The 27,842-nt window shown below is 38.0% G+C and overlaps 1 protein-coding gene across 2 annotated transcripts in view; it reads right to left on the bottom strand.

Moving 5' to 3' along the window:
* Positions 1 to 27,842, bottom strand: part of VCL (vinculin) — a 111,757-nt gene that overhangs the window by 54,801 nt on the left and 29,114 nt on the right. For both annotated transcript variants that reach the window (XM_068981704.1, XM_068981703.1), the window contains exon 2: positions 13,928 to 13,998. In XM_068981704.1, coding sequence (XP_068837805.1) covers positions 13,928 to 13,998 — 71 coding nt within the window. The remainder of the gene's footprint in view (positions 1 to 13,927; positions 13,999 to 27,842) is intronic.

The following is a 27,842-nucleotide window of genomic DNA, read 5'->3' on the forward strand; positions in this document are numbered from 1 at the left end:
TATCTGCAAAGCATAATGAAGTTAAATGCAATAAAACAAGGCATGCCTCCCTAAAGGAGAGAGTCTTATGGGCCTATTTAGACATATATTGCTCCATAACTTTAAACCAGGAAGCTCTCTAAAACACTCAGCAAGTTAAACTTTCACCCTACCCCTAAAACACATGTTGAGGGGTGGTGGAAACTATCCCATATCAAACTCACTATTTGAATAAAACCTAACCTTAGACAGTACAGTCACTTAGGTTATAAACACTATTACAAAAAATGTGTTCTGTTTGCTAAAGACTGCAGTGCTGTGGAGGAGAACACCTGAAAATATGATTTCATGCAAGTCGGATTAGCCTGGAGCACATCCAAGGAAGCAGGTCTTTACATCTTGGGACCTGTCCTCTGAAGAGAGAGAGAGCTGGTCAGATCACAAGCACATCCGATCAGTCAAAGCACAGACAACACTTGGTAGATGGGAAGGAAACAGGCGGGAGGAAGAAAGAACACAATCTGCTCATGGATGAGGTTTCTGCCACGGTAGCCATGGCACCCAACATGACCATTTCCAACCAGGCTGACCCTGGCGTGATGACCTCACAGGCAAAATCGACTGGCCAGGCTATTCCTGCTGTCTTCTTAATGCATGTTCAGACCTCCCCTCCCTTCTTATCTGGGCAGGGTCTCTCGGATATCATGAAAGGGCCAGATCACTTCCAAGTTTGAGAAACCCATCATATATAAAAATAAAGAAATGCCAAAACAAGGTTATAAACACAGTAGAATATTCAAGTCTTTACACTGAGTAATTTTAATTGCATGATAAAGATTTTCTTTTAAGACTGCCTTTTTTTCTCTGGGACTATATACATGGTATCATTTGAAGAAAATATTGAAGTCCAGGCCCTTCACAAATATAAGGCCTGGGTGAGAGGCCAGGGGGTTGAGGGTAAGGGGTAAGCACTTAATACCCTCTGCTTTCCTAAACTTAGAACCTAACCCAAGATCGGTAAAAATGACTGCTGATGCCTCAAAGATTCTCCCTTTCCTAGGTATTCAAGCATTTAAACTGTTAACCTGATGAATGAGCTCTGATGAAATTCCAGGCATAAGCAACGAGAGTGCAGTCTTTCTAGTACCCCTCAAACAGGAAGTATGGCCTCTAATCAACCCATTGTATCTTCATCTCTTTTGTGCATATACATAATATTTTTAAGAAATGATAATAATATATAGAGAGATTTCAAAAGACTCATGGAGTATGTGAAAATATTCTTTTATATACTCGCCATTTGGCACAAATTTTACTTTAAAATAGCAAAAGCTAGACTCATTCTGTGGCAACCCAGGACAAACCAATATGCTTTGCTCCTGGCATTGCCATTTTGAGAAAGGTCAGGGAGCCTTAGCCATTAGTCATCCAGAAACCTGAGTGAAGGCCACAAGCAGTTACAGTTTTTAGGAGGGAGTCAGGAACACTGAGTACAATGATAAACTCTAATCTAGCTCAAGTAGCAAATGCCCAGCATCAACTGACCCATGTGTACACTGAATGGTAACACACTGTTCCAACCCTGGGCTCCTAGATTTAAAGATCCTACAGGGCTTATCCACAAATCATTCCTTTCCTGACCTAATTCAGTGACAGTAATTTCGACTAAAATTAAAAACCACAATGAGTCATGAGTCATACTGAAAAAATTCAAAACCCTTTAAGGGCAACACCAAACTGTTTTTGCTAGAACATGTACATTGAGATAACAGAGCTAAAACACACATAAACATCAAAGGCTCACTAATTTCTTTTATTTCATATGATATTAGAAGGCTATGCAGCCAGTTTCAACTTCCCCTTCAAACAAAACCAAACGCCAGAGATAACTGACAGAGAAGCAGCATGGAGGGGATGGGAAGGTCTGAAGTGTCACTGCTGCCCAAGTCACATCCTCCTCAAGTCTCGGTGGCAGGTTATTTGAAAGACAGTATGAGTCACAACTGTATACTTTAAAGCCTGAATGACTAGTCCTAGTCTTTCTCCCCACCTTCTTCCACCTCCTGTTCAAATCTAGCATCTGTGAAGGAAGAGGAGATTCAGAGCCTGCAAGGTTCAATCAAGAACGCTGCTATTTACAGGTCCATCAGTTCCACTGGTCTTTCTTCCATCTCATGCTAGGGTTACGGCACAGATAAACACAGAAACAAGTGTGTCTTACAGATGCTGCTGCTGCTGCTAAGTCACTTCAGTCGTGTCCAACTCTGTGTGACCCCATAGACAGCAGCCCACCAGGCTCCCCCGTCCCTGGGATTCTCCAGGCAAGAACACTGGAGTGGGTTGCCATTTCCTTCTCCAATGCGTGAAAGTGAAGTCACTCAGTCGTGTCCGACACTTTGCAATCCCATGGACTGCAGCCTACCAGGCTCCTCCGTCCATGGGATTTTCCAGGCAAGAGTACTGGAGTGGGGTGCCATCACCTTCTCCGTTACAGATACTAGTAGTTTTCAAATAGTAGTTTTCAAACGTATGTTGATGTTGTCATGATAAATAAAATCAAAATCTACTTTAAAACATTATAAATTCATTGTAACCTTTATTCTTATATATTCTTAATTAACTAGTAATAGTTTACCATTATTACTTGAAGGTCTTATGCTGAAAAAATGTCAACAGTCACTATTCTACAGCAGAATGTAATGACTGCTGATGTAATGACACAGCAGAGGTGTTAATACCTAAAAACAAATGAAGTGGAATAGACACAATAAGAGATTCCTAGGTGGTTCAGTGGTAAAGAACCGGCCTGCTAATGCAGGAGAATCCAGTGGGTTCAATCCCTGGATTGAGAAGATCCCTTTGAGGAGGAAATGGCAATCCACTCCAGTATTCTTGCTGGGATAATCCCGTGGACAGAGAAGCCTGGCAGTTTACAGTCTATGGGGTTGCAAAGAGCCAGACATAACTGAGCACAGACACATAAGAAAATATTTTTAAGAAAACTGACAAAATCTAAGATGTGGTTTAAAAAAGAAAAAAAGAACAAAATCTGGAAATAAGTCAATAATAGGCTTAACATCAAGCAACAGTCATTCTTAAGAAAGGCGAGTAACAAAATAATGAACATAATTTAGGACCCAGAGAATCATTAAGCTTATAACGACTAAATAATACTGCTTTGAAACATATAAAGTCAAAATTGACAATTATGAGGAAAACTGACAAATCTACAATTATTGTAGATTTCAACAGACCTTAACCATAAACAATTTATGATCTATAGTAAGACTATAGAACATGTCAGATCAATAATATTTATATGTTGGTCTAATTGATAAAAAGAGAACTCTACACCCAAGCAGAAGAGAATACACTTTCTTTTTAAACACACACAGTACACTTACGAACACTGACCACTTATTATGTCACAGAATTTCCAAGAATCAATAATACATCTTGACTACTAGGCATAACACAATTAAATCAGAAATATAACAATCAAAAAATACAGGCATATCTCATTTTACTGTGCTTCAATTCACTGCATTTAGCAGATACTGAGTTTTTTACAAATTGGAAGGTTTGTGGCAGCTCTGTGTTGAACAAAACTATAGGCACCATTTTTTCAACACCATTTGCTTACTTCATGTCTCTGTGTCACATTTTGATAATTATAATAATATTTCAAGATTTTTCATCATTATTATATTTGTTATGGTGAACTTTTATGTTATTACTGTAATTGCTTTGGTATTTTTTAGTAATAAGATATTTTTAAATTAAGGTATGTACATTGCTTTTTTTTAGATATAATGTTATTGCACAATTAACAGACTATAGTGTAAATGACTTTTATATACACTGGGGAAAAAAATTCATGTGACTTGCTTTATTGCAAATACTGCAGTAATCTGGAACTGAACCCACAATATCTCTGAAGTATGCCTGTAGTAAAAATAATTTTTAAATGTACTACTAGATAATACACATAGGTAAGAGGAATTCACATCAAAATTACAAAATATTTAGGGTTGAACTACTATATATAAATGGGCTTCCTTTGTGGTTCAGCTGGTCAAGAATTCGCCTGCATTGCAGGAGACCTGGGTTCGATCCCTGGGTTGGGAACACCCCCTGGAGAAGGGAAAGGCTACCCACTCCAGTGTTCTTGCCTGGAGAATCCCAGGGAAGGGGGAGCCTGGTGGGCTGCCATCTATGGCATCGCACAGAGTCAGACATGACTGAAGCAACATAGCAGCAGCAGCAGCATAAGTACCTATAAACTGTTTACAAGCTTGTAGTCAGACTAAGAGCAAAACTGAGAGCTCAAAATATATTTATTAAAAACAAGAAATACTGAACATAAAAGACAGAAATATTGAAAATAACATATTCATATAATAAACAACTAAATAATGAATATAAGAGTAGAATTTAATGAAATAGACTTTGGGAAAAAATAATAAAATATAAATCCCCCCATAAGAGTGATAAGAAAAAAAGCACAAGTAAATAATACTAAACAAAAAAGGAGAGATGAAAGGGATAATTTCTTAGAAAAGAATCAGATTGTTAAAGGTAACTCAAAATGAACTTAAAACTTGAATTAGATAATAAAAGGAATCTGAAAGAGTACTCAAATTTCTTCCTCTAAAGGACACCAGACCCAGAGAAAGTTTGCCAAACTTTCAAGGATAGACAATCCTTTTGTTATATAAAATGTTTCAAAGACTAGAAATTTTATGAGACTAAAATAACCTTGATAACAAAACAGGGTAAGAAACAGAATAACAAAAGAAAATTATAGATCAAGACCCCTCATGAACTAAGAAGCAAAGCCTTTTAAAAATATTAAAGTTGAATTTAGCACTGCATTTTCTTTTCTAAATCACAGTCACATAGTGTTTGTCTCAGAAATGCACAGGGGGGATAATTCCCTGGGGGTCCAGTGATTAGGACTTCACACCTTGACTGCTGGGGCCTAGGTTTGATTCCTGGCCTGGGAACTAAGATCCAGCAAGCCACGCAGGGTGGCCAAATAAGAAAAAGAAATGCATATACAGGTCACCATCAGAAAAGCTGATATTTATGGAGTAGACTAAAGACCATCTTACAGAGTAAAGGATAAAAACTGCATGATTATCTGAAAAAGTAGTATATTATACAGAAAAAGTATTAAATAAAAACAAGCAATCATGACTTTCATTTTTAAAAAAGGTTTTACTACAGGAGAATAAATTAGAGGAGACTCTTCTATGAAAAAAAGCTTAAAAAGTAACTGAGTTTATTTGGAGGAAATGATTGAGGAAAAAAACATCGAGAAGTTCAAGAAGGAAGCTAATAATCATAAAAAAAATTTTTCAGGTATTTTCACATATATTATCTCACTCATTTAAGCCTCACAATAACTAATATGTTACAAGAAGAGACTCTTATAAGCAAGGGCAAAAAACATTCTTAGCATGCTAGATTGAGTACAGCCTGGAAGTCAGATAGTTTAGGGTTTGAATCTTAACTCTGCCATTTATGCACTGGGTAACTTTCAACAAATTAACTGTGAACTACTCTGAGTCTCAGCTTTCTCATCTGCAAGATGAGGTGGATTAAATAACAAAACAAAATACCAGTTCATAAAAGGTACTCAAGAAATAGAGCTATTTTTTTTTCAATTTGTTAATGTTGGAATTTTATTTATTTTCCATAGCTAAAATGTATTTACATTATTTATATACGCATTTCAAAGGCATTTTATTTTGTAGCACAGAAAATACACAAAACAATTATCCTCCAGGTATAGTTTCTGAATATTATTTTATAAATAAATCTTGTCTTGTTTTTATGCACATTGTCCATAACAGAAATAGAGCTATTTTTATAAGGTTCTATTACAAAGAAAAGAACAATATAGATTTTAAGTAGATAGAGGAAAAAAAAACTAATTTTGCAAGCATCTTAATTTGAGAATGGACCTTTATAGCAATAGTGAAGGTAATAATTAAGGGAATTTCAGTCGCTAACTACTTTTAGTGTTTCTGTTTATATTTGCAGGGTAGTGTTGGGGTAGCCAATGGCCTCAATTCATCTATATAATAAAGCAGTTGGATTAAATAATCTCTATGATTCTTTCTAATTTTAAAATATTATGACTTTAACTTCTATATAGGTTAAGAACTGTGTGTGCAGTACATGACAAATTATATCTGTAAAATTCCTCCTTTGGAAATACTTAGGAAAACTGTAAATAGTTATCCTCAGAGTGGTATACAGTTAAAGAAAAAGGAAAATGTGAAAGTCACTCAGTCGTGTCTGACTCTTTGTGACCCCATGGACTATAGCCTGCCAGGCTCCTCTGTCCGTGATTCTCCAGGCAAGAATACTAGAGTGTGAAGTCATTCCCTTTCCCAGGGGATCTTCCTGACCCAGGGATCCAACCAGGGACTCCTGCATTGCAGGCAGATTCTTTACCATCTGAGTCACCAGGAGAGCCCATAGTCATTACTGCCTAAAAAAGAGATGGGTGGACTACATGACTTCTTGGAAGTCAGATTATGGAAAGAACATGCACCTGGATACCACAAGACCATCAACAGGAAATATGCTTTCCCATTTACATGAGCAAACTTAGGTGAGTTAACGTTTGTCAAACCTTAGTTTTCTTACCTATAAAATGAATGTATTAATACTTTGAAGTTGGTGTTCTTAGAATTACATGAGAAAATAAAAATACGTAAGTACCTCACCCAATAATACATACTCAATAAACGTGAGTTCCCTTGGCCCCTTGAGTTTTCCTCAGTCATGTTACCATGACTAGTCTCTTGGCAATGGAAACCAAAGTATTACATGTTTAAAGTATTATTTGTTTACTTCTTAATTATTAAGGTATACAAAGTAAAATAAGGATTAAATCCTTGCCAACATGTTTAGAACTCTCCCACGAGTTAATAAAATACTCAGAGTTCATTACTGAGAAAACTCAAAACTTAAATCATTTTTGTTTGAGAAAGTCTATGAAAAACAAGTAGTACTCAACTATGGTTAATATGGCAAGTTCAAAGGTGAACTATTTAAAGTCTAAATGCTTGCTCTAGGTCAAAGGTGCAACAAATCAGCTGGCAGATGTGAATGATTATCTCACAACTACTTGGTCATCTATGTTAAGTGACAAAAATCTCTTAAAGCAGCAATGGAAAGGATCACAAAAAAACTTGGAAAAAAAAAATTAGAATTACACATTAGCCCCAGAGAAGCAAAGTGCACTGAGTATTAATCAAAGAATTAATACTTTAAAAAGATGTGCTGGCCACTTTCACCAAGAAGAGTCTTTGAAAATTCAGATTTTGTCACAAATTATTCAGAGTGTTCAAGATCAAAGCAATGAAAAAAGCTAAATATGAGGGCTTGTGATCTAAAAATACAGCACTACTACTTTTGGTCAGAAGTGACCTAGATTAAGTGTGCTAAGTCACTTCAGTCGTGTCCGACTCTGTGCAACCCCATAGACGGCAACCCACCAGGCTCCCCATCCCTGGGATTCTCCAGGCAAGAACACTGGAGTGGGTTGCCATTTCCTTCTCTAGTGCATGAAAGTGAAAGGTGAAAGATTAAGTGTAAGCATGTTTAAATCCTTTAGAAAGTTCTTTGTACATGAATATCAGTCCAGATAAAATTATATCAAATACAGATTCTAACTGTGCTTAAAGACTTTAAGGGTTAAAACAAGACAGTTTCCTAGGAAATATGATTAATGGCCATTCTGTACATTTCCAATACTACATACACCCTTTTACAAAGTATTTTAGGAACATTCTTTTATTTGATAGGCATAAACATTACAATATGTTTCAAAAATAGTCCAAACTAGTGACTCAATCCAAGTTTTGATGATTTCAAGCAGACTGTGCAGAGCAGCACTGAGACAGAGTGGCGGCACTTCCCAGCTCTAAATGAAACTGTCATCTGCCTGCCAACAGACAAAATGCATTATGCCCATTTAAATAAGTTCATACCACAAGGCCACCTCACAAGTGACACTTTTTGACATGCTCAGACACTGAACACCCCAGGATCAGAGTCAAGAAATGCCTTCCTTATCCATTTCTGCTCCATTGCAGAAATAAGAATGAAATTCCACTGCATACTGCAACAGCAATTTTTCTGAGGCAAATAAAATAGTTTGCCATAAACATTTTTTTTTACCTATAAGAAATCAACCTGAAGCAAATCCATGCTGACAGAAAATGAATCTGGTCGTTCTGACATACAGCTTCCTCTCCTTCACTAACACCTACCTATTATTCACCTTGTATTGGCTATGAATCTTCCTGAAGAACCACCTTCATCTTGTCATTCTACTTACTGTTCAAGAAGTGCAAAGTTTCCCTGCACCCAACTCCAAATTCCTCACCTGGCCTCCAAGGGCGCATCACGTGGCCCAGCTACCCAAGCTGAGTTCCCATCACTCCCACTGTGACTTCCTTTCCTCACAGCCCCCATGACTGACTCATGCTATTCATTCCACCTGGAGTGTTTTCCTTTCTCACCACACCTATCCCCATTTCCAGTATGCTCCTTTTTCCCTCCCTCCATCCTCCCAAGTCCCACTTCCTACATGAAACGTCTTCCTACTATTTCTACCTAAAATGATAGCACTCCTCAGAACTTCTATTACAGTTGAATCAGTCTGTTTTACAGCTCTTCAATTTGAAAATTCTTGAAGCATTTTCTCAAAAACCTCTTTGAGGGACTTTCCTAGTGGTCCAGTGATTAGGAATCCACCTTCTAATGCAGAAGATACAGGCTCAATCCCTGGTCAGGGAACTAAGATCCTGCATGTCTCAGGCCAACTAAGCCCATGGTCAGCAACTGGAGAGCCCTCACACCACCAACTAGAGAAAGTCCATGTGCTGCAACAAAGACCCAGTACAGCCAAAATAAATAAATATTAAAAAAGGAAATAAAAAATCTCTCTGTAATAGCAGGTCACCTTATTCACTCCATGATACACAGAAGAATAAAACTCTCATATATGACCTACCCGCTTGGGTATACCTGGAATTATGCACAGTTTTCAGCCACAATATCTGTATTTCCACTAATTTCTCCCCCACTAAAGAAACCATAATAAAAAGCTGGTGAACATATTATACTTCAATAAAGGTAAAAGGAAAAAACTGACACCTAGTGAGTTGGAATGAGAGGGATGTTATTATATATGTGATCTTGAATATGATCAATTTATATTGAAAAAAAACCAAGCACTTGCAAACTTTGGCACTTTATCACTATTAATAAATAATTTGTAATATATCTTACAAGTAATCATTCATAATAAAAATGATAAAAACTACTATTCTGTGTAGCACTTAGCATGCTACACACATAAAAAGTCATCAGTAAATACTCAATTAACCAATTAGTGTGTCTAGCCCATTAATCAATCAATTGCACATAAATATTATCACTGCTGCCACTGCCTGAAAACAATGATTGATGACGATGAAACAAAATAAAAACATGGGGTACAGCAGCTGAATCTCCTGCTGCCAGACTCTAAGGGAACAAATGACTTCTTATAGGGTGAGTCTGACCAATATTGTGACAGTATAGCATGACCACGGCACTCCTGAAGTCTATGAATATCACAGTTTCTGTGGCAATCCTCATGCAACCCTACACCTCTTGTGCAACAGTGTGGCTATTAATGCAATCTTCGGTAAAATTAGTAAACTGTAAACTCTATCTGCCAGTGCAGTCAGGGATCAGATAACGTTTGGTCCACCCAAGAACAGGTCCTTCCTGTGACAAAGCAAATCTTGTTATATATTAAAATGGCCCTCAGTTTTACAATAACAAATTGCCAAGCATTAGAAGTCCCTTATCAACAGTTACAACCCGAATGTATAATCTTTAACAGATACTAAAACATTCTATAACATCCCAGCATGCCCCCTTAATTGCCAGTCACACAAATAGACTATGATTTTATTTTCAGACCCCCCCCAACCCTGATAAAGTCAAAGAATCTGAAAATGACATATCTTTTCCTAAAAAAATCTCTATATCTACATCAGATTGCTTAGGTATAAATCCATCTATAGATCATCAGTCTTCTGTTTTCTTTAGCCCTTACATTTTAACAATCTAGAAGAGACTGATCTAAGAATAAATTTTTTAACTTATTTTTCAGTGTTCCCAAAACAGACCCTATTTAGAAATCCTTGTGAAAGTGGAGGCAGAGGAAGCACCAGTCTATCATGCCCTGGAAACTTCCAAACATCAACCAAACAGCCCAAAAGAATGTCCTACTCAACAGTTCCAAGGATGTCATTAATTGCTTCCATCTGTTTCCCTCTCTGTCCCCTCCCCATCCTAGTCAAGGCATCTACTAAAGCTATTTTTTGCTTCATTTTGCATTCTAAAGGAAAGCATAAAGAGGCCTGATGTTTTAAACTACAGAATATTTATTTTTCCCCATATCTGGTTGATAACCACGGTCATATTATTTCTGTACTCCAGGTTATTTTCAGGTAACATTTCAGAGTGTGGCATATTAAGACATGTACTTTTTAAAAACTATGCAGTAATTATTTCAGTTGGTCATAACACAATGTTTTCTCCCGACTCCTCAAGGAAACCAGGGATTTCCCCCCATAGTATGATAAAGGTTAAAACCTCTAAATGGTTTCATCCATTGATGATCCTTTCCTAAATCAATGGTTTCATTAAATGTTACACAAAGATGATCTCTAAATTGTCATTTATTCCACATTTATTGGTTAGAATTCCCCTCATCAATTAGGGCTATTAGGTTACTGAGAAATAAACTACACATAGGAGAGAAAGGATAGTTATAATTTTTTTTCTCTTTTGATAAGAACTTTTAAGATCTACTTTCAGCAACTTTCAAATATACATTACAGTACTGTTAACTATATTCACCATGCTCTACATTATGTCCCCATGACTTATTTATTTTATGACAAGAAGTCAGTGCTTTTTGACACATCCCTCCACCTCCCCACCTCTGACACCCACCCATCTGTCCTCTATACCTATGAATTCATTTTTCAAAAGATTCCACATATAAACCATACCATATTTGTCTTTCTTTGACTTATTTCACTTAGCATAAGCCCTCAAGGTCCATCCATGTTGTTACAAATAGCAGACTTTTCTTCTTTTCTATGGCTGAATAATATATATCTCACATCTTCTGTATCAATTCACCCACTGATGAATACTTAGATTGTTTCCATATCGTGACTATTGTAAACAATGCTGCAATGATCATGGGGTGCAGATAGATTTTCAAGATGAGTAATTTTGTTTCCTTAACATAAATACTCAGAAGTTGAATTGCTGGATAATGTGACAGTTCTATTTTCAATTCTTTGAGGAAGCTCTGAAGATAGGATAAACGCTTAACTCTTTTCTTTAAATTTTCCATTACCAGAGTAAGGGGCTGGGGACTTAGTTAACACCAAGGGTGATCAATGAAGTTTTGTTTAAAGTTACTCACTCTTTTGAGAATGTCATCACAACTAGGGTACTCCTTAATTTTTCTAAGTCCCCAAGGAAGCCTGTGAAACAGCACACAGCGTATTTCAAAAGTTTATCTCTGGAAGTAAAGTGTGAACAGTTAGTTGCTCAGTCACACCCGACTCTGGAACCCCGTGGACTGCAGCTCGCCAGGCTCCTCTGTCCATGGGATTTTCCAGGCAAAGATACTGGAGTGGGTTGCCATTTCCTTCTCCAGGGGATCTTTCCAACCCAGGGATCGAACCTGGGTCTCCTACACTGCAGGCAGATTCTTTACAGACTGAGTTCTGGGAACAAGCAAAAATCAGTTTCCTGAAGAAATTCATTTACCAATCAAATGATATTCATAGACTTGAATGTGAAGGATTGAAAGGAACTTTTTATAGGTTCATCAAGTCCAACTTACCAGATACTGAATCTCCCTATACACTATCTCACCAAGCTCTGTACCTTCCAAAGGGTGAGGGATAAATGGGTATCAGCTAGAGTTGTGTTTTTATTATAAAGTAAATGCAAGTTTACTTATAATACATTTAACTGTCAGCACTGAACTCTTAATTATTACCATGATGATGAAATGGCACATAAAGTAGGCTCATACTGGTTAGACCTGGAAGAAACCTAGGAGGCCACCCGAGTCCAAGGAAGGCAAGTTTGAAAAGATATTCCCACAAAACAGACTGCAAAAAACAGATGCTTCTGGTACCTTACTTCCTAACACATGAACATTCTGCAGAATTAACAAAAACATGGTTCTGTAGAAGCACCCACTCAAGTAAGTTAGAAATAAGGCACCAATATGGGTAAAATTTTGCATCTGTTCAATGAAAATAATAAAACATAAGGAAGATAAAAATAAAGGAACACTTTTTGCTTTATTTTGAATTGTGATATATCATATAGATACCGAAAACTGCAAAAGCCTATGTATAATTACAAAATAACCACTCATGTAACTGAACAGTTAAATCAAGAAATAGAACATTAGTAACACTTTAGAAGCCCCTGCATTCCTCTCCCTCATATAGCCCTCCTTTTTCATCCTCGAAACACTACTATTCAGACTTCTGTGTTCATTATTTCCTTGTTCACCTTTATCTTTTTACCTTACAGGCATCCTTAAACAACACAATTAATTTCTACATGGTTTTGAACTTTAAATAATGGAATCTACCTACATATGATGAATGAGATGGTTAGATAGCATCACCAACGCAACGGACATGAATTTGAGTAAACTCTGGAAGACATGAAGGACAGGGAAGCCTGCCATGCTGCAGTTCATGAGGTCGCCAAAAGTCGGACAGGACTTAGCGACTGAACAACAACAATCTATATATCTCTATCATTCACTTCCCTAATTATTTTTGAGATTCATTTTTTTTTAAATTCATAAAATTGACCATTTTAAAATGAGATATTCTCCTTCCTTTTTACTACCAATATTCAACTGATGATTATACCATGATTGCTTTTATCCATTCCAATGTAGGTAGACAAATGATATCATGAACAATGTTGATATCAGTATTCTTGTATATAGATCCTAGTGTACAAGAGTATAAGGTTCTTTAGGGAACATATTGGGAGACAGTGAAACTGCCTATCTTCTACTTTACTAATGACACATTGTTTCTCAAAGTGGTTGTACCAATTTACATTCCCAACAACAGCATATGGGTGTTCCAGTTACTCCACATCCACACCAACAACTGACAACATCAGACTTTTTAATTTAGGAGTTTATAATAGAACAATTTCTACTTTTCTGGTGGCTAATGACATAGAGCACTTTCTCACAGGTTTACTGGCTATTTGGATTTCCTCTCCTTTCAATTGCCTATTCAAATTCTTTGCCTCTTTTGTTTTTTAACAGAATGGTCATGTTATTCTTAATGACTTGTAGAGGTTCTTTTTCTTTTTTTTTTTGTCTTATGCATCAGCCTTTACTTTTACTTAGGACTTGACAAGAAGCTTTAACTAATCAAAAGTTAATAACTCTGCTTACTTTACATAGGATGGGTCAAAATGCTTAGAAATTTAAATTTAAAATGCTGAAATATGTTACAATATTTTTTTAAGTTTTTATCTACTGTTATTGCTGAGCAAAAGTACTTAGTACATAATCCAGACTCATGCATGCTAAGATCAGAATGTTTCTAAATCATTTCCACTCTGAAAAACAAAATTCAGAAGTCATAGTTTGATTAAAAATTATGTCAAAAATGTTTAACACCAATGAATAAAATCAAGAATAGAAAACTTGAGTGTTGAAAAATGAAAAGCTGAAATTTCAACTATAAACAGAGCTTTATATATTTTAAAATTTCCTTCTATGATCACTATTTTTCCTTTTATAACAAAAAGACTATTCTGCTTAGCAATAGAAGAATGTTTAATTACTTACTTAATAAATGCTGGTGGCATATCTCTCTTCAAAATCTGATCCTCAGTGGTTTGAACAGTCTCTTTTCCAACCTACAGGGAAAAAAGATTCACAATTCAATTATAAATTCTCAGACTTTTAAAACTATTACTTAAACAGATGGGAAATATCACAAACAATCTATCATTTAAGCTTCTGGATTCAAAGATAATTTCTAGTTTTCTTTTTTAATTATCAGGATTGCTCCTATATTTCCTTCCATAATACAGTTGCATAACAATATGGAGTGCAAACATAAAATATAACCCCTTCTCTAGAGTAATTAATTTGAAGGCATCATTGAGCACACTGAGTGAAATAAAGAAATTCATCATTGAGAATATGTATGCGTGTACTTATTTATGTTTAATCATAAACTGCCACATCTCTGAAAGACTACACGAAGTACATGAATCCAGTTAGGTAGGTTAAAATGTCTATTCAGAAAATAATTGACATTACTGGAACTGGGAAAATATATAAAGCAATTATAACTCTGAAACTAGAACCAAATACATGAAAATACACAGCTTAACTAGTAATCAACATGATATTTTCCCTAATCATCAGTTCAGTCGCTCAGTCATGTCTGACTCTTTGCAAGCCCATGGACTGCAGCACACCAGGCTTCCCTGTCCATCACCAACTCCCAGAGCTTACTCAAACTCATGTCCATCAAGTCGGTGATGCCATCCGACCTCTCATCCTCTATCGTTCCCTTCTCGCACTTTCAATCTTCCCCAGCATCAGGGTCTTTTTCAAGGAGTCAGTTCTTCCCATCAGGGGGCCAAAGTACTAGAGTTTCAGCTTCAGCATCAGTCCTTCCTTTGAACATTTGGGATTGACTGGTTTGATCTCCTTGCAATCCAAGGGACTCTCAAGAGTTCTCCAACACCACAGTTCAAAAGCATCAATTCTTTGGTGCTCAGCTTTTGTTATAGTCCAACTCTCACATGTCACACATGACTACTGGAAAAACCATAGCTTTGACTACTGGAACCTTTCTTGGTAAAGTAATGCCTCTCTGCATTTTAATATGCTGTCTAGGTTGGTCATAGCTTTTCTTTCAAAGACAAAGGGTCTTTTGATTTCATGGCTGCAGTCACCATCTGCAGTGATTTTGGAGCCCAAGAAAATAAAATCTGTCACTATTTCCAGTTTCCCCATCTATTTGCCATGAAAGATGGTACTTCGTTTTTTGAATGTTGAGTTTTAAGTCAACTTTTCACTCTCCTGTTTCACTCTTATTAAAGGCTCTTTAGTTCTTCTTCGCTTTCTGCCATAAGGGTGGTGTCATTTGCATATCAGATGTTATTGATATTTCTCCTGACAATCTTGATTTCAGCTTGTGCTTCATCCAGCTTGGCATTTCACATGAGGTACTCTGCATATAAGTTAAATAAGCACGGTGACAATATACAGCTTTGACGTACTCCTTTCCAGATTTGGAACCAGTCTGTTGTTCCATGTCCAGTTCTAAGTGTTGCTTCTTGACCTGCATACAGATTTCTCAGGCGGCAGGTCAGGTGGTCTGGTATTCCCATCTCTTAAAGAATTTTCCACAGTTTGTTGTGACCCACACAGTCATAGAGCAACTTGAAATCATAAATAATGCTACAGGCTGTAATGGAATAGACAGTTTTACCCCTTGCTAGTGGCAATGTAAACTGGTACATTCTCTTTGGAAAAGCATTTGCTAACATGTGTTAAGCGAAAACCAAAGGAGAAAAGGAAAGATATTCCCATTTGAACGCAGAGTTCCAAAGAATAGCAAGAAGAGATAAGAAAGCCTTCCTCAGTGATCAGTGCAAAGAAATAGAGGAAAAGAACAGAAGGGGAAAGACTAGAGATCTCTTCAGGAAAATTAGAGATACCAAGGGAACATTTCATGCAAAGATGGGCTCGATAAAGGACAGAAATGGTATGGACCTAACAGAAGCAGAAGATATTAAGAAGAGGTGGCAAGAATACACAGAAGAATTGTACAAAAAAGATCTTCATGACCCAGATAATCACGATGGTGTGATCACTCACCTAGAGCCAGACATCCTGGAATGTGAAGTCAAGTGGGCCTTAGAAAGCATCACTACAAACAAAGCTAGTGGAAGTTATGCAATTCCAGTTGAGTTATTTCAAATCCTGAAAGATGATGCTATGAAAGTGCTGCACTCAATATGCCAGCAAATTTGGAAAACTCAGCAGTGGCCACAGGACTGGAAAAGGTCAGTTTTCATTCCAATCCCAAAGAAACGCAATGCCAAAGAATGCTCAAACTACTGCACAGTTGCACTCATCTCACACACTAGTAAAGCAATGCTCAAAATTCTCCAAGCCAGGCTTCAGCAATATGTGAACCATGAACTTCCTGATGTTCAAGCTGGTTTTCAAAAAGGCAGAGGAACCAGAGATCAAATTGCCAACATCCGCTGGATCATGGAAAAAGCAAGAGAGTTCCAGAAAACATCTATTTCTGCTTGATTGACTATGCCAAAGCCTTTGACTGTGTGGATCACAATAAACTGTGGAAAATTCTGAAAGAGATGGGAATACCAGACCACCTGACCTGCCTCTTGAGAAACCTATATGCAGGTCAGGAAGCAACAATTAGAACTGGACATGGAACAACAGACTGGTTCCAAATAGGAAAAGGAGTACATCAAGGCTGTATATTCTCACCCTGCTTATTTAACTTATATGCAGAGTACATCATGAGAAATGCTGGGCTGGAGGAAGCACAAGCTGGAATTAAGATTGCCAGGAGAAATATCAATAACCTCAGATATGCAGATGACACCACCCTTATGACAGAAAGTGAAAAGCAACTAACAAGCTTCTGGATGAAAGTGAAAGAGGAGAGTGAAAAGTTGGCTTAAAGCTCAACATTCAGAAAACGAAGATCATGGCATCTGGTCCCATCACTTCATGGGAAATAGATGGGGAAACAGTGGAAACAGTGTCAGACTTTATTTTTCTGGGCTCCAAAATCACTGCAGATGGTGACTGCAGCCATGAAATTAAAAGATGCTTACTCCTTGGAAGGAAAGTTATGACCAACCTAGATAGCATATTAAAAAGCAGAGACATTACTTTGCCAACAAAGGTCCATCTAGTCAAGGCTATGGTTTTTCCTATGCTCATGTATGGATGTGAGAGTTGGACTGTGAAGAAAGCTGAGCACTGAAGAATTGATGCTTTTGAACTGTGGTGTTGGAGAAGAGTCTTGAGAGTCCCTTGGACTGCAAGGAGATCCAACCAGTCCATCCTAAAGGAGATCAGTCCTGCGTGTTCAATGGAAGGACTGATGCTGAAGCTGAAACTCCAACACTTTGGCCACCTCATGCAAAGAGTTGACTCATTGGAAAAGACCCTGATGCTGGGAGGAATTGGGAGCAGGAGGAGAAGGGGACGACAGAGGATGAGATGGCTGTATGGCATCACCAACTCAATGCACAGGAGTTTGGGTAAACTCCAGGAGTTGGTGATGGACAGGGAGGCCTGGCGTGCTGCAATTCATGGGGTCGCAAAGAGTCAGACACAGCTGAGCGACTGAACTGAACTGAATATGTGTTAAGAAACGAATCTGTCCTATCTAAGAATTCCAGTTATGAGAATATACCCTGTAAGCAATAATACCAAGTGTGGTAATCACAATATTTCTAAAAATATTCACTATCATGCTAGTTAAAAAAGTAAAAACATTTTAAAAAAACTTATCCAACAATGCGGAACAGTTAATTAAATTAAGATATATCTTTAGCCTTAGTACTATGCAGCCATTAAAACAATGGTTATAAAGACTCAGCACTATGGGAAAATGTTTATTATGTTATAATTCATTCAAAAGGATAAATAAAAAATCATAAGTACACTATGATTAAAACAAACCACAAAATCACTATCATAAGGCCAAAACCCTGAAAGAATATAAAACAAAATGTGTTTATTAATGCTTGCAAAATTTTGAGTGAATCTGTATCTGTATGCTCTGTCTTCTAATTTTCTGAAATGTGAATATAAAATTTTTATTTTTTAAAAAGTAATATTAACATATTACTCTGGGTTACTTAGGTGCAGTTATTTCCTATCAAATGATTTTAGTAATTATCTGTCATTTTATACCAAAATCTTTCCAAAAAGTAATGGTTAAAAAAATTTTTTTAATTTAAAATACTGTCACATTAACCAGATTGTGTGTATCTGTACATGTATTTACTATACTACAAATGATATGTATACTTACCCTCTCTTCAAAATCATTCCTATGTAGGGCTTGGATGTCAATTATTCTTTAACTATATCATATTATAATATAGAAGAAGCAAACTTTGATATAAGGGGTAGTGAAATTTACCCTATTATCAATATAAAATTATTTAGGAATGTTAAATCACAAAATACAAACCAGATTTCAATGCAGAAGTTTATGAAATTTTTAAAACCCAGATGGAAATTTTCTCAATCATATTATTTAACTTTTTATTGAGTTTAAAGAAGAAAGACTAGTTTAAAAAATCCCAAATGCACAGTAAAGAAGCTAAAATAAATAATAAATAATTCTCAAGAATTACCAGTCAGGCATGAGTTAATGAATACAAGTTTTTTCTCTCATATTAATAGCTCAGAAAAAAGAAAGACACATATACCACTGTGTAATAGCCAGTGCTTTTGTAGACAATAGACAGTCTGTATCATAATAAAAGCCTTTCAGATCAGCAGCTAGTTCTCTAGAGTTTCTCAGATCAAAACATGACAGAATATTTCCAGATGTATTGTTCACCAGAGTTTCCAACAAAACTTAGCCATTCAAAAAGCTGTAGGCCATGACTTCAAGAAGGAAAAGATGAAGTTCAGCAAAAAAGTCACTAGTTCATTCTAAGCATAAAGGGCTTAGAAAGATACTCACACTTAGATAAATGGCAATCCCTTTTATCTTATACACCATGTGTACACATACAGAGCAAGCGCCAGAGAGAGGCAAGAGCAGAGAAAGAGTGAGCGAACTGGGGGAATGCGGGGAGTTCCTCTTTTATTTCCTTTAGAAAGTATTCAGTTATTCAACATTATTAACATTTACTGAATGCAACTGCATGTGCAGTCACTGTCTAGGTACTTTACACAAAGCAGAAGTAAAAATAAAGTTTCCTGCCCTCATGGAAGTTATATCCTAGTGGGAGTAGACAGAGATAGCACAAAAGTAAACACATAAATAAACAACAACAAAAGAAATCATGCCAGGTATTAGTAAAGATGATGCTATAAAGAGTATGTGGTTGGAGTGAAAAGAGAAAGAAAGTATAAAGTGAAAATGTTAGTAGCTCAGTTGTGTCCAACTTTTTGCAACCCCATGGACTACAGTCTACCAGGTTCTTCTGTCCATGGAATTCTCCAGGCAAGAATACTGGAGTGGGTAGCTGGGAGCCACAGAGAGGACAAAGAAGTAACACTGGAGCTGAGACTCTGAGGCTGAAGAAGAGCTACTCATGCAGGAGCTGGGAAAGAATAATCCAGAGCGGGAAGCAAGAAAAAGACCCAACGCAGGAAAGTTTGGGTATACCCAAAGAGCCCTAAACAGGCCAGAGTGGCTAAAGCTCAGTGAGGAGGGGTGTGGTGATAAGGCTGGGTTTTCAGAAGAAAGCAAGAGGGTTAGATCACAAACAGCTTTTCAAGGTCAGGTTAAGATATTTGGAATCTTCTAAGTATAACAAGAAGCAGGAGAGCTAAACAAGAGACTGACTTGATCTGATTTCTTTTTTAAATTTTGGCTGCACTGGGTAGAATCTTCCCAATCCAGGGATCAAACCTGTGTCTCCTGAACTGGCAGGTGGATTCTTATCCACTGGGCAACCAGGGAAGTCCTGATTTTTTTTTAAGGTCATTTTGCCTGTTATAAGGAAAAGCGATCTTTGCAGGCAAGAGGAAGCAGAATGACCAGTTAGGAGGCTACTGTAGTCATCCAGAGGAATGATAGCAGTGACTTAAAACAAGACGTGAAAGTAGAAATGGAGAATTCATTTTCTTGGAGAGTTAATGGGACTTGCTCTTGGAACGGGTGAAGTAGGAGTTAGGGAGTGGACTGAGAGAAAAAAAAATTTGAAATGACATGTAGGTCAATTAAGTAAAATGTCTCCAAAGGCAGCAATGCCAGAAGGCTGATATATAGCGAAGATTTAAGATAAAAAGATAAAACAGTCATGAATACACCAGGCAAAACAATGAAATAGCTTTTCAAATAGCAAGTATTCTGACCCCAGTAGAGGTAATTACTAACGAATGAATTCTATTGGGACTTCTTTGGTGGTCCAGTGGCTAAGACTCTGAGCTCCCGATGCAGGTGGCCTGAGTTCAGTCCCTGGTCAGGGAACTAGATCCCACATGCCACAGCTAAAGAACCCACATGCTTCAGTGAAGACAGAAATCACACAGGCTGCAACTAAGACCTGGCAAAGCCAAATAAATAAATTTTTTTTTAATGATTTCTATTAAAATATTTTGTCTCTTTTGTAAAGAAAAAGGTAAATGAAGAAGAGAAATAGACAATATAAACATACTCAAGGGCTACTTATTTAAAAGCTATTTTTAAGTACTTAAGTGATGGGTACTAAATCTGATTATTTTAAGCTGCATTCATAACCGCAGTGATAGTATCCACAATTGCTCTCATCTTCAATACACTCAGCTTATAATTAGGTTACATACAATGAATGGTCCTATTTTTAAGGTACACATAAAACATGTTTATGTAGAATGCCATTTCTACTTGGGGAATTGATTTTTGGCAATGCTGTCCAATAGAACTTTCCGTTATGATGGAAATGCTCTATTTATGTTCTATTTAATTTGTGCCACCCAACACAGCAGCCATTAACCAAGTGTGGCTACTGAGCACTTGAAATAAGGCTAGTGTAAGTTAGGAACTGAATTATTATTTTATTTCACTTTCATTAAATTTAACCTTTTTTATTAAGACTTTTTCATTGGAATATAATTGCTTTACGATGTTTTGTTCCAAACTGGGAAAGGAGTACATCAAGGCTGTATATTATCACCCTGCTTATTTAACTTATATGCAGAATATAAGAGTACCTCAGAGTACATTTCACAGAGTACCTCATGTGAAATGCCAGGCTGGATGAAACACAAGCTCGAATCAAGATTGCCAGGAGAAATAACCAATAACCTCAGATATTCAGATGACACAACCCTTATGGCAGAAAGTGAAGAAGAACTAAACAGCCTCTTGATGAAAGTAAAAGAGGAGAGTGAAAAAGTTGGCTTAAAATTCAACATCCAGAAAACTAAGATCATGGCATTCTAGTCCCATCACTTCATGGCAAATAGATGGGGAAATAATGGAAACAGTGACAGACTTTTATTATCTTGGGCTCCAAAATCACTGCAGATGGTGATTGCAGCCATGAAATGAAAAGATGCTTGCTTCTTGGAAGAAAAGTTATGACCAACCTAGACAGCATATTAAAAAGCGGAGACATTACTTTGGCAACAGAGGTCCATCTAGTCAAAACTATGGTTTTTCCAGTAATAATGTATGGATGTGAGAGTTGGACTATAAAGAAAGCTGAGCGCCAATGAATTGATGCTTTTGAACTGTGGTGTTGGAGAAGACTCTTGAGAGTCCCTTGGACTGCAAAGAGATCAAACGAGTCAATCCTAAAGGCATCAGTCCTGAACATTCATTGGATGAAGGACTGATCCTGAAGCTGAAATTCCAATACTTTGGCCACCTGATGCAAAGAACTGACTCATTTGAAAAGACCCTGATGCTGGGAAAGATTGAAGGCAGGATGAGAAGGTGACGACAGAGGATGAGATGGTTGGATGGCATCACCCATTCAATGGACATAAGTTTGAGCAAGCTCTGGGAGTTAGTGATGGACAGGGAAGCCTGGCGTGCTGCAGTCCATGGGGTCTCAAAGAGTCGGACACGACTGAAGGACTGAACTGAAACTGTTGTATTAGTTTCTGTTGTACAATGAAGTGAATCAGCCCTGTGTATACATACATATAACTCCCACTTGGACCTCCCTCCCACTCCACCCCACCCATCTAGGTCATCGCAGAGCACCAAGCTGAGCTCCCTAGGCTATACAGGGAGCTATCTATTTTACACATGGTAGTGCTTTACGTCTGGGATGAATTGGTAGATGTGACTATTTTTTAAACAGTCATTTTAGGTTTACAGCAAAATTAAGGAAAAGATACAGAGATTTCCCATACACTCCCTGCCCCCATACCAATTCAGTTCAGTTCAATCGCTTAGTCATGTCTGACTCTTTGCAACCCCATGGATTGCAGCACACCAGGCAGCCCTGTCCATCACCAACTCCCAGAGCCTACCCAAACTCATGTCCATTGCGTCGGTGATGCCATCCAACTACCTCATCCTCTATCACCCCCAAACCAATAGCCTCCCCTATTATCAACACCCCCCACCAGAATGGTACATTTGTTAAAACGGATGAGTCTACCACTGACACATCATAATCACCCCAAATTCATAGTTTACATTACACTCCTCTCTTGGTGTTACACATTCTATGGATTTAGACACATGTATATTGACAGGTATCCATCATCATGGTATCAAGCAGGGTATTGCCCTAAAAATCCTGTGTTCTGCCTTTTCATCCCTCTCTCCATCCAAAACCCCTGGAAAACACTGACCTTTTTACTGTTTCTACAGTTTTGCCTTTTCCTGAACATCATATGCTGGGAGGGATTGGGGGCAGGAGGAGAAGGGGATGACAGAGGATGAGATGGCTGGATGGCATCACGGACTCGATGGATGTGAGTCTGAGTGAACTCCAGGAGTTGGTGATGGACAGGGAGGCCTGCCATGCTGCGATTCATGGGGTCGCAAAGAGTCAGACAAGACTGAGTGACTGATCTGAACTGAACTGAACATCATATAGTTAGACTCACATGGCACGTAACCTCTTCAAACTGTCTTCTTTCATTTAATGTGAATTTATGGTAGCTGTGGCTAGCAGCTACCATACTGGACCACTTAGGACTATGGAACTTGCACTGTTTCCTAAACTGGTCTTCCTGCCTCCAGGCTTCCTTAATTCACTCTTCATACATCTGGTAGATGAATGTTGCTTTTTGCCTTTGCTACTTGGTGTCTTCACAAAAGAAGCGAGCTGGGCCTGGAGAGACCGCAGTTGCCAGGTGGAGGAGAGAGGGATCAGACAGACCAAGCACAAAGAAGAGCACAGGTCAAGGCTCAGAAGTGTTTGAGCACACAGTTGGTAACTAGACAAGAAAAACAGGCTGGTGTGGCTTCAGCAAAGGAAATGAAGTTGGAAAGGCAAACTGGAGTCAGCCTAGGAAGGGCTTTGTATGCCAAAGTGAAGGCAGAGAGGATTATGTAACTTAACCTGCCCATGTATTCAAAGGCTGTCATCCTTTGTACTAGATCTGGATCTTTTCAATTCGGTGTTCCATCACTTTATCAAATATCAAGTCAGAACTTCAAAGAAGCCAGTTTCTAAAGATATGCAGGACCAGAAAGGCATCTCCTATGTGTCAACAGCTGACAAAGTCTTCAGAGGAGAGCCAGAGACAAAACTTCCTGTTTTTAAGCCATCAACCAGGAGATAACACTTTCCTTCTCTCTCCCCACACTACCAAAACAGAAATAGTTTCTACAGGAGCCATAAAAAGAATAGAACAATTCAGAAAGGGATTCACAAAATGCCCTTTGTTAACTAGCAAGAATCTTCACGGCTTGTAGGAAAACATTATTCCTGGAGATCAACATTAATATGGGGAAGTGTATGATTTCCTAATACAGGCTACAACTGAGCAAACAGGAGGGTCATTGGTAATCTTGACAAATGCTTCTTGAACCTGTACAGTACCAGGTCATCAAAATTCTTGACTAATTATGTCAAATGTTTGCTACATACATGTTAAGAGCACATGTGTGGGAATTTGATTTGATTACTACTTACAGCTTTTCCCAGGCAAGAATACTGGATTACCATTCCCTGCTGCAAATAAATGACTATGTGACCTCAAATAAATCATTACATTACTCAATTATTTCTTCCATACTACATGATCTCTTTAAGGGTCTCCCTACTTGTCTACTGTGTGTTGACCAAACTCTCTTTTAGCTCTCTGATACAGAAAAAATTTTTCTCTACCTTACAATCTCATTTTCTACCTCAAATTCTTTTGGTGAGCAAGAGAAGGTATAAAACGATTAATAAATACAAAATAAAAGCTCTCATTTCCTACACGTTTTATCTGTATGCTTTATGACTGTGAGATGCCTAAAGTAGATGCCTGATTTTTTTAACCTTAAAATAAGCCTTATTCCCTCTGGAAAAAAAAGACCTGTATGGTAAGGTATTTTTTCAAAATGAATAAAAAAGAATGACATGTAAGGTCTTAGTTTTATATTATAGTCTTAAATCCTGAGCAGGTTTTTCAGGTTAGCATTCAACAACAACCCTTTCAAAGTAATCCAGCTTTACAGTAAATACATTTTATGGCTTCCAAACTGGATTCCTTTGCTTAAACTCAGATTTTTTGGTTCTATTCAATGCTAAAATAATTTCTTTTATTTTCTTCTTCAGAGAATTGCCTCTAACTCTTGAGGCCCAATTCCACTTCATTCAATGAATAGGCAGTAAGTGCCAACTATGTGTCTGCTAGGTGGTGAAAGAGAATGAGATAAGAAATAAAGCATTCTTAGACATATAAACTGAAATAATGGTAGTGAATGAGTAAAAGACCTGGGGGCATTTTTAAGGGCTTGGCAGGAAGCCTTGTTTCTTTTGAAGAGCTCTTACTTTGTTCCATAGTTAATTTAAATATCTTTTGTTCACTCTGTGACTTAAGTTCCAAGTTACTTGCAAGAAGCCTTTTGTCTTCAGCTGTTCTTATACTCTTTTATCACTATTTATCTCAATTTGGTTCAATAATACAGAGATATGGTTTCTTTTTAGCAAAAAATAAAAAGCTTGGCTGATGCAAGTCACTTCCCAGACTAAAAAGTATGTTAATGTAGATGTCTCCCTTAGCAAGACTAAGTGTAAGAAAACGGGAAGACAAAACACAGCAAGTTGGACTTGTGTTAGTGATTTGTACTGTACAAGTGGTAACTATAGAGCATTATATTAAAATGGTGGCAGGGAGATGGTAATCAACAGAAGTTGCTAACATATTTAGACAAGAAGATACAAATGATGAAAACGTAACACTAACTTACAGTTAAGGTGACAGTGGGCCGAGCCAAGGTATGAGGTCAACTGACTGACCTATTGATTGTGACCAGACAAGGGAATATGCATTCATCTGCCTATGAGTTTGGCTCAGTATGAGGCTGATCAATCTATTATTTGGAACAGCCATTTTGATAGGTTGTTGTTGTTGAGTCACTAACAAAATGAAAAAGCTGATATGACACCAGAACAACAACATGTCCGATTCTTTGCGACCCTGTGGACTGTAGCCCACCAGGATCCTCTGCCCGTGGGATTTCCCAGGCAAGAATACTGAAGCGGGTTGCTATTTTCTTTTCCAGGGGATCTTCCCAACCCAGGGATCGAACCTGCATCTCCTGCTTGGCAGGTGGATTCTCAACTACTAAGCCACCTGGGAAGCCCATTCTGATACGTTGCCATGTCCAATACTATGTGTGGGTCATACAAGGGTAGTGAAAATGTATGTGTCTCAATATCAGCAACACTTTCGATTGTTTTCCTACAATGGTTGGTGATGGACTTGTGATCCATCCACTCACTCACTGGTTCCTTTTGTATCATTCAAAGATGACACACCAGGGACTTCCCTGGTGTCCAGTGGTCAAAACTCCATGCTTGCAATACAGGGACTGGGAACTCAATCCCTGGTCAGGGAACTAAATCCCACATGCTGCCCAGAATGGCTAAAAAATAAAAAAAATAAAAGCAGAAGCAGGGTTTAAAAAAAAAAAAAATGACACACCAGAGCCAATGTCTGTTTATTTCGTTTTAAAATTTATTTTTGGCTACACTGGGTTTTCCGTGCTGTGTACAGGCTTTCTCTAGTTGCAGTGAGTGGGGGCTACAATCTAGTTGAGCAGGCTTGTCACTGCAGTGGCATCTCCTGTAGAGCATGGGCTGTGGTAGTTGTGGCACAGGGACTTAGTTGCCACGCGGCATATGGAATCTTCCCAGACCATGGATCTGGATTCCTAACCACTGGACAAACAGGCAAGTCTCAGAACCAAGTTTTTTAAAAGCCACATATACCAGAAAAATTAGGACTCTTTAACCTATTCTGATTTCTAACTCATTCATTTAATCAAGCACTAACTGAGAACTTCATACATAATAGCCATGCACAACACTGTGTGTGACGGGAACACAAAAAATAAGGGAGACGCAGGCCTTGCCCTTCACAGGCAAGACAAATGCTTAAATAAATCACTGTAAGACAAGGTAATGCTCTAACAGAGTTACATCCTAGTTTCACAGAGGAAAAGAAACTCTAAGAAGGCTGATAAGAGTTCTCCAGGAGTGATGGGATTGGGGGAAGAAAGAAGAGGTTTCCAATGATGGAGAAGCATATGTGAAATTATGGCCAGTTCAGGGGACACAGACCCACCCAGCTGGAACAAAGGGTATTGGGTGGAGGAGAGGGATAGAGAGTAGGAAGCTGGAGAAACAAAAAACGCCACATCAGGGAGGGTCCTATGTGCAATGTACTTAGACTTCACTCTCTAAAGCAGTGGGAAATTATTTTAGGTTTCTAAGCAAAAGACATATCAGGTTTATATTTCAACAAGAAAAACTCAGGAGAAACAATGGACCAGAGAAGAAAAACTAGAAATACAAGTTCATTTATTCAATCAAATATTTATATAACATACCATGTGCCAAGTATTAAGACAGTGACGAAGAAAATACACATGGCCCCTGATCTGAGGGAGCATAGCGTCTCAGTAAAAGATAAACTAAAAGTGAACCAAAGCAGCAGCAGTACAGATGGATATGAGGGCAGATGTAAGAAATCCATCTACATGACACTCAGTCCAAATAGAGGGCAACGGACACGCCCAGACTTCTGAATCAAGTGACTTGGTAATGTCAGGGGAAGCACACTGACTGAAACTGCCCACCCTGGCCAGGCACCATAGTAAACATTTACGTGAGTTATTTTATGACAGGAGGTCTCGGAACATGGAACTAATAAGCCACCACCAAACAGAAGAATTCGGGAAAGGCCAAAAGGAGAACCACGTTTCTGACCACCTCCCAAAATCCTTCTTGCTGGCATCCATTTTGGCTAAGCAATGTGTGTGCCACCAGGAAGGCCTCTAAGTCAGAATGATTGGCCAAAGACGACTAGGAAACTAATCCTATCACCATAAAAACCGAGGCTGCGAGCCATGTGGCAGAGCAGTTCTGGGTTCCCTTACCCTACGGCTCTCCATCCGGGTGCCCCTTCCCAATAAAATCTCTTGCTTTGTCAGCTCATGTGTCTCCTTAGACAATTCACTTCCAAGTGTTAGACAAGAGCCCACTTTTGGGCCCTGGAGGGGTCCCCCTTCCTGAAACAGTAATACCTGTAATGGAGGACGACAGCCAGCTCCAAGAGAGAAACTAATTCTTATCTATGGGATGTTCAGATGCAGATAAGCAAATGTTCAAGGAGAAACCATACAGATGATTCCTCAGTTTAATTGACTGGGTTGAAAAAATAGGTTGTGGCTGGTGGAATCAGCTGATGAAAAGAGCTGAGAAGGCAATGTGTGAGTGCAGGGTCAGGGAGTGGTAGAACTGTGTCATGAAAGTCAAAGGGATCGAGTTTAAAGAAAGTGAAAAATAGTGTCAACTCTAGAGAAAGGTTAATGGTTTCCAGTACATTTACAACCATCACCTGT

This window comes from Capricornis sumatraensis, chromosome 10, assembly GCF_032405125.1.
Source record: "Capricornis sumatraensis isolate serow.1 chromosome 10, serow.2, whole genome shotgun sequence".
NCBI lineage: Eukaryota > Metazoa > Chordata > Mammalia > Artiodactyla > Bovidae > Capricornis > Capricornis sumatraensis.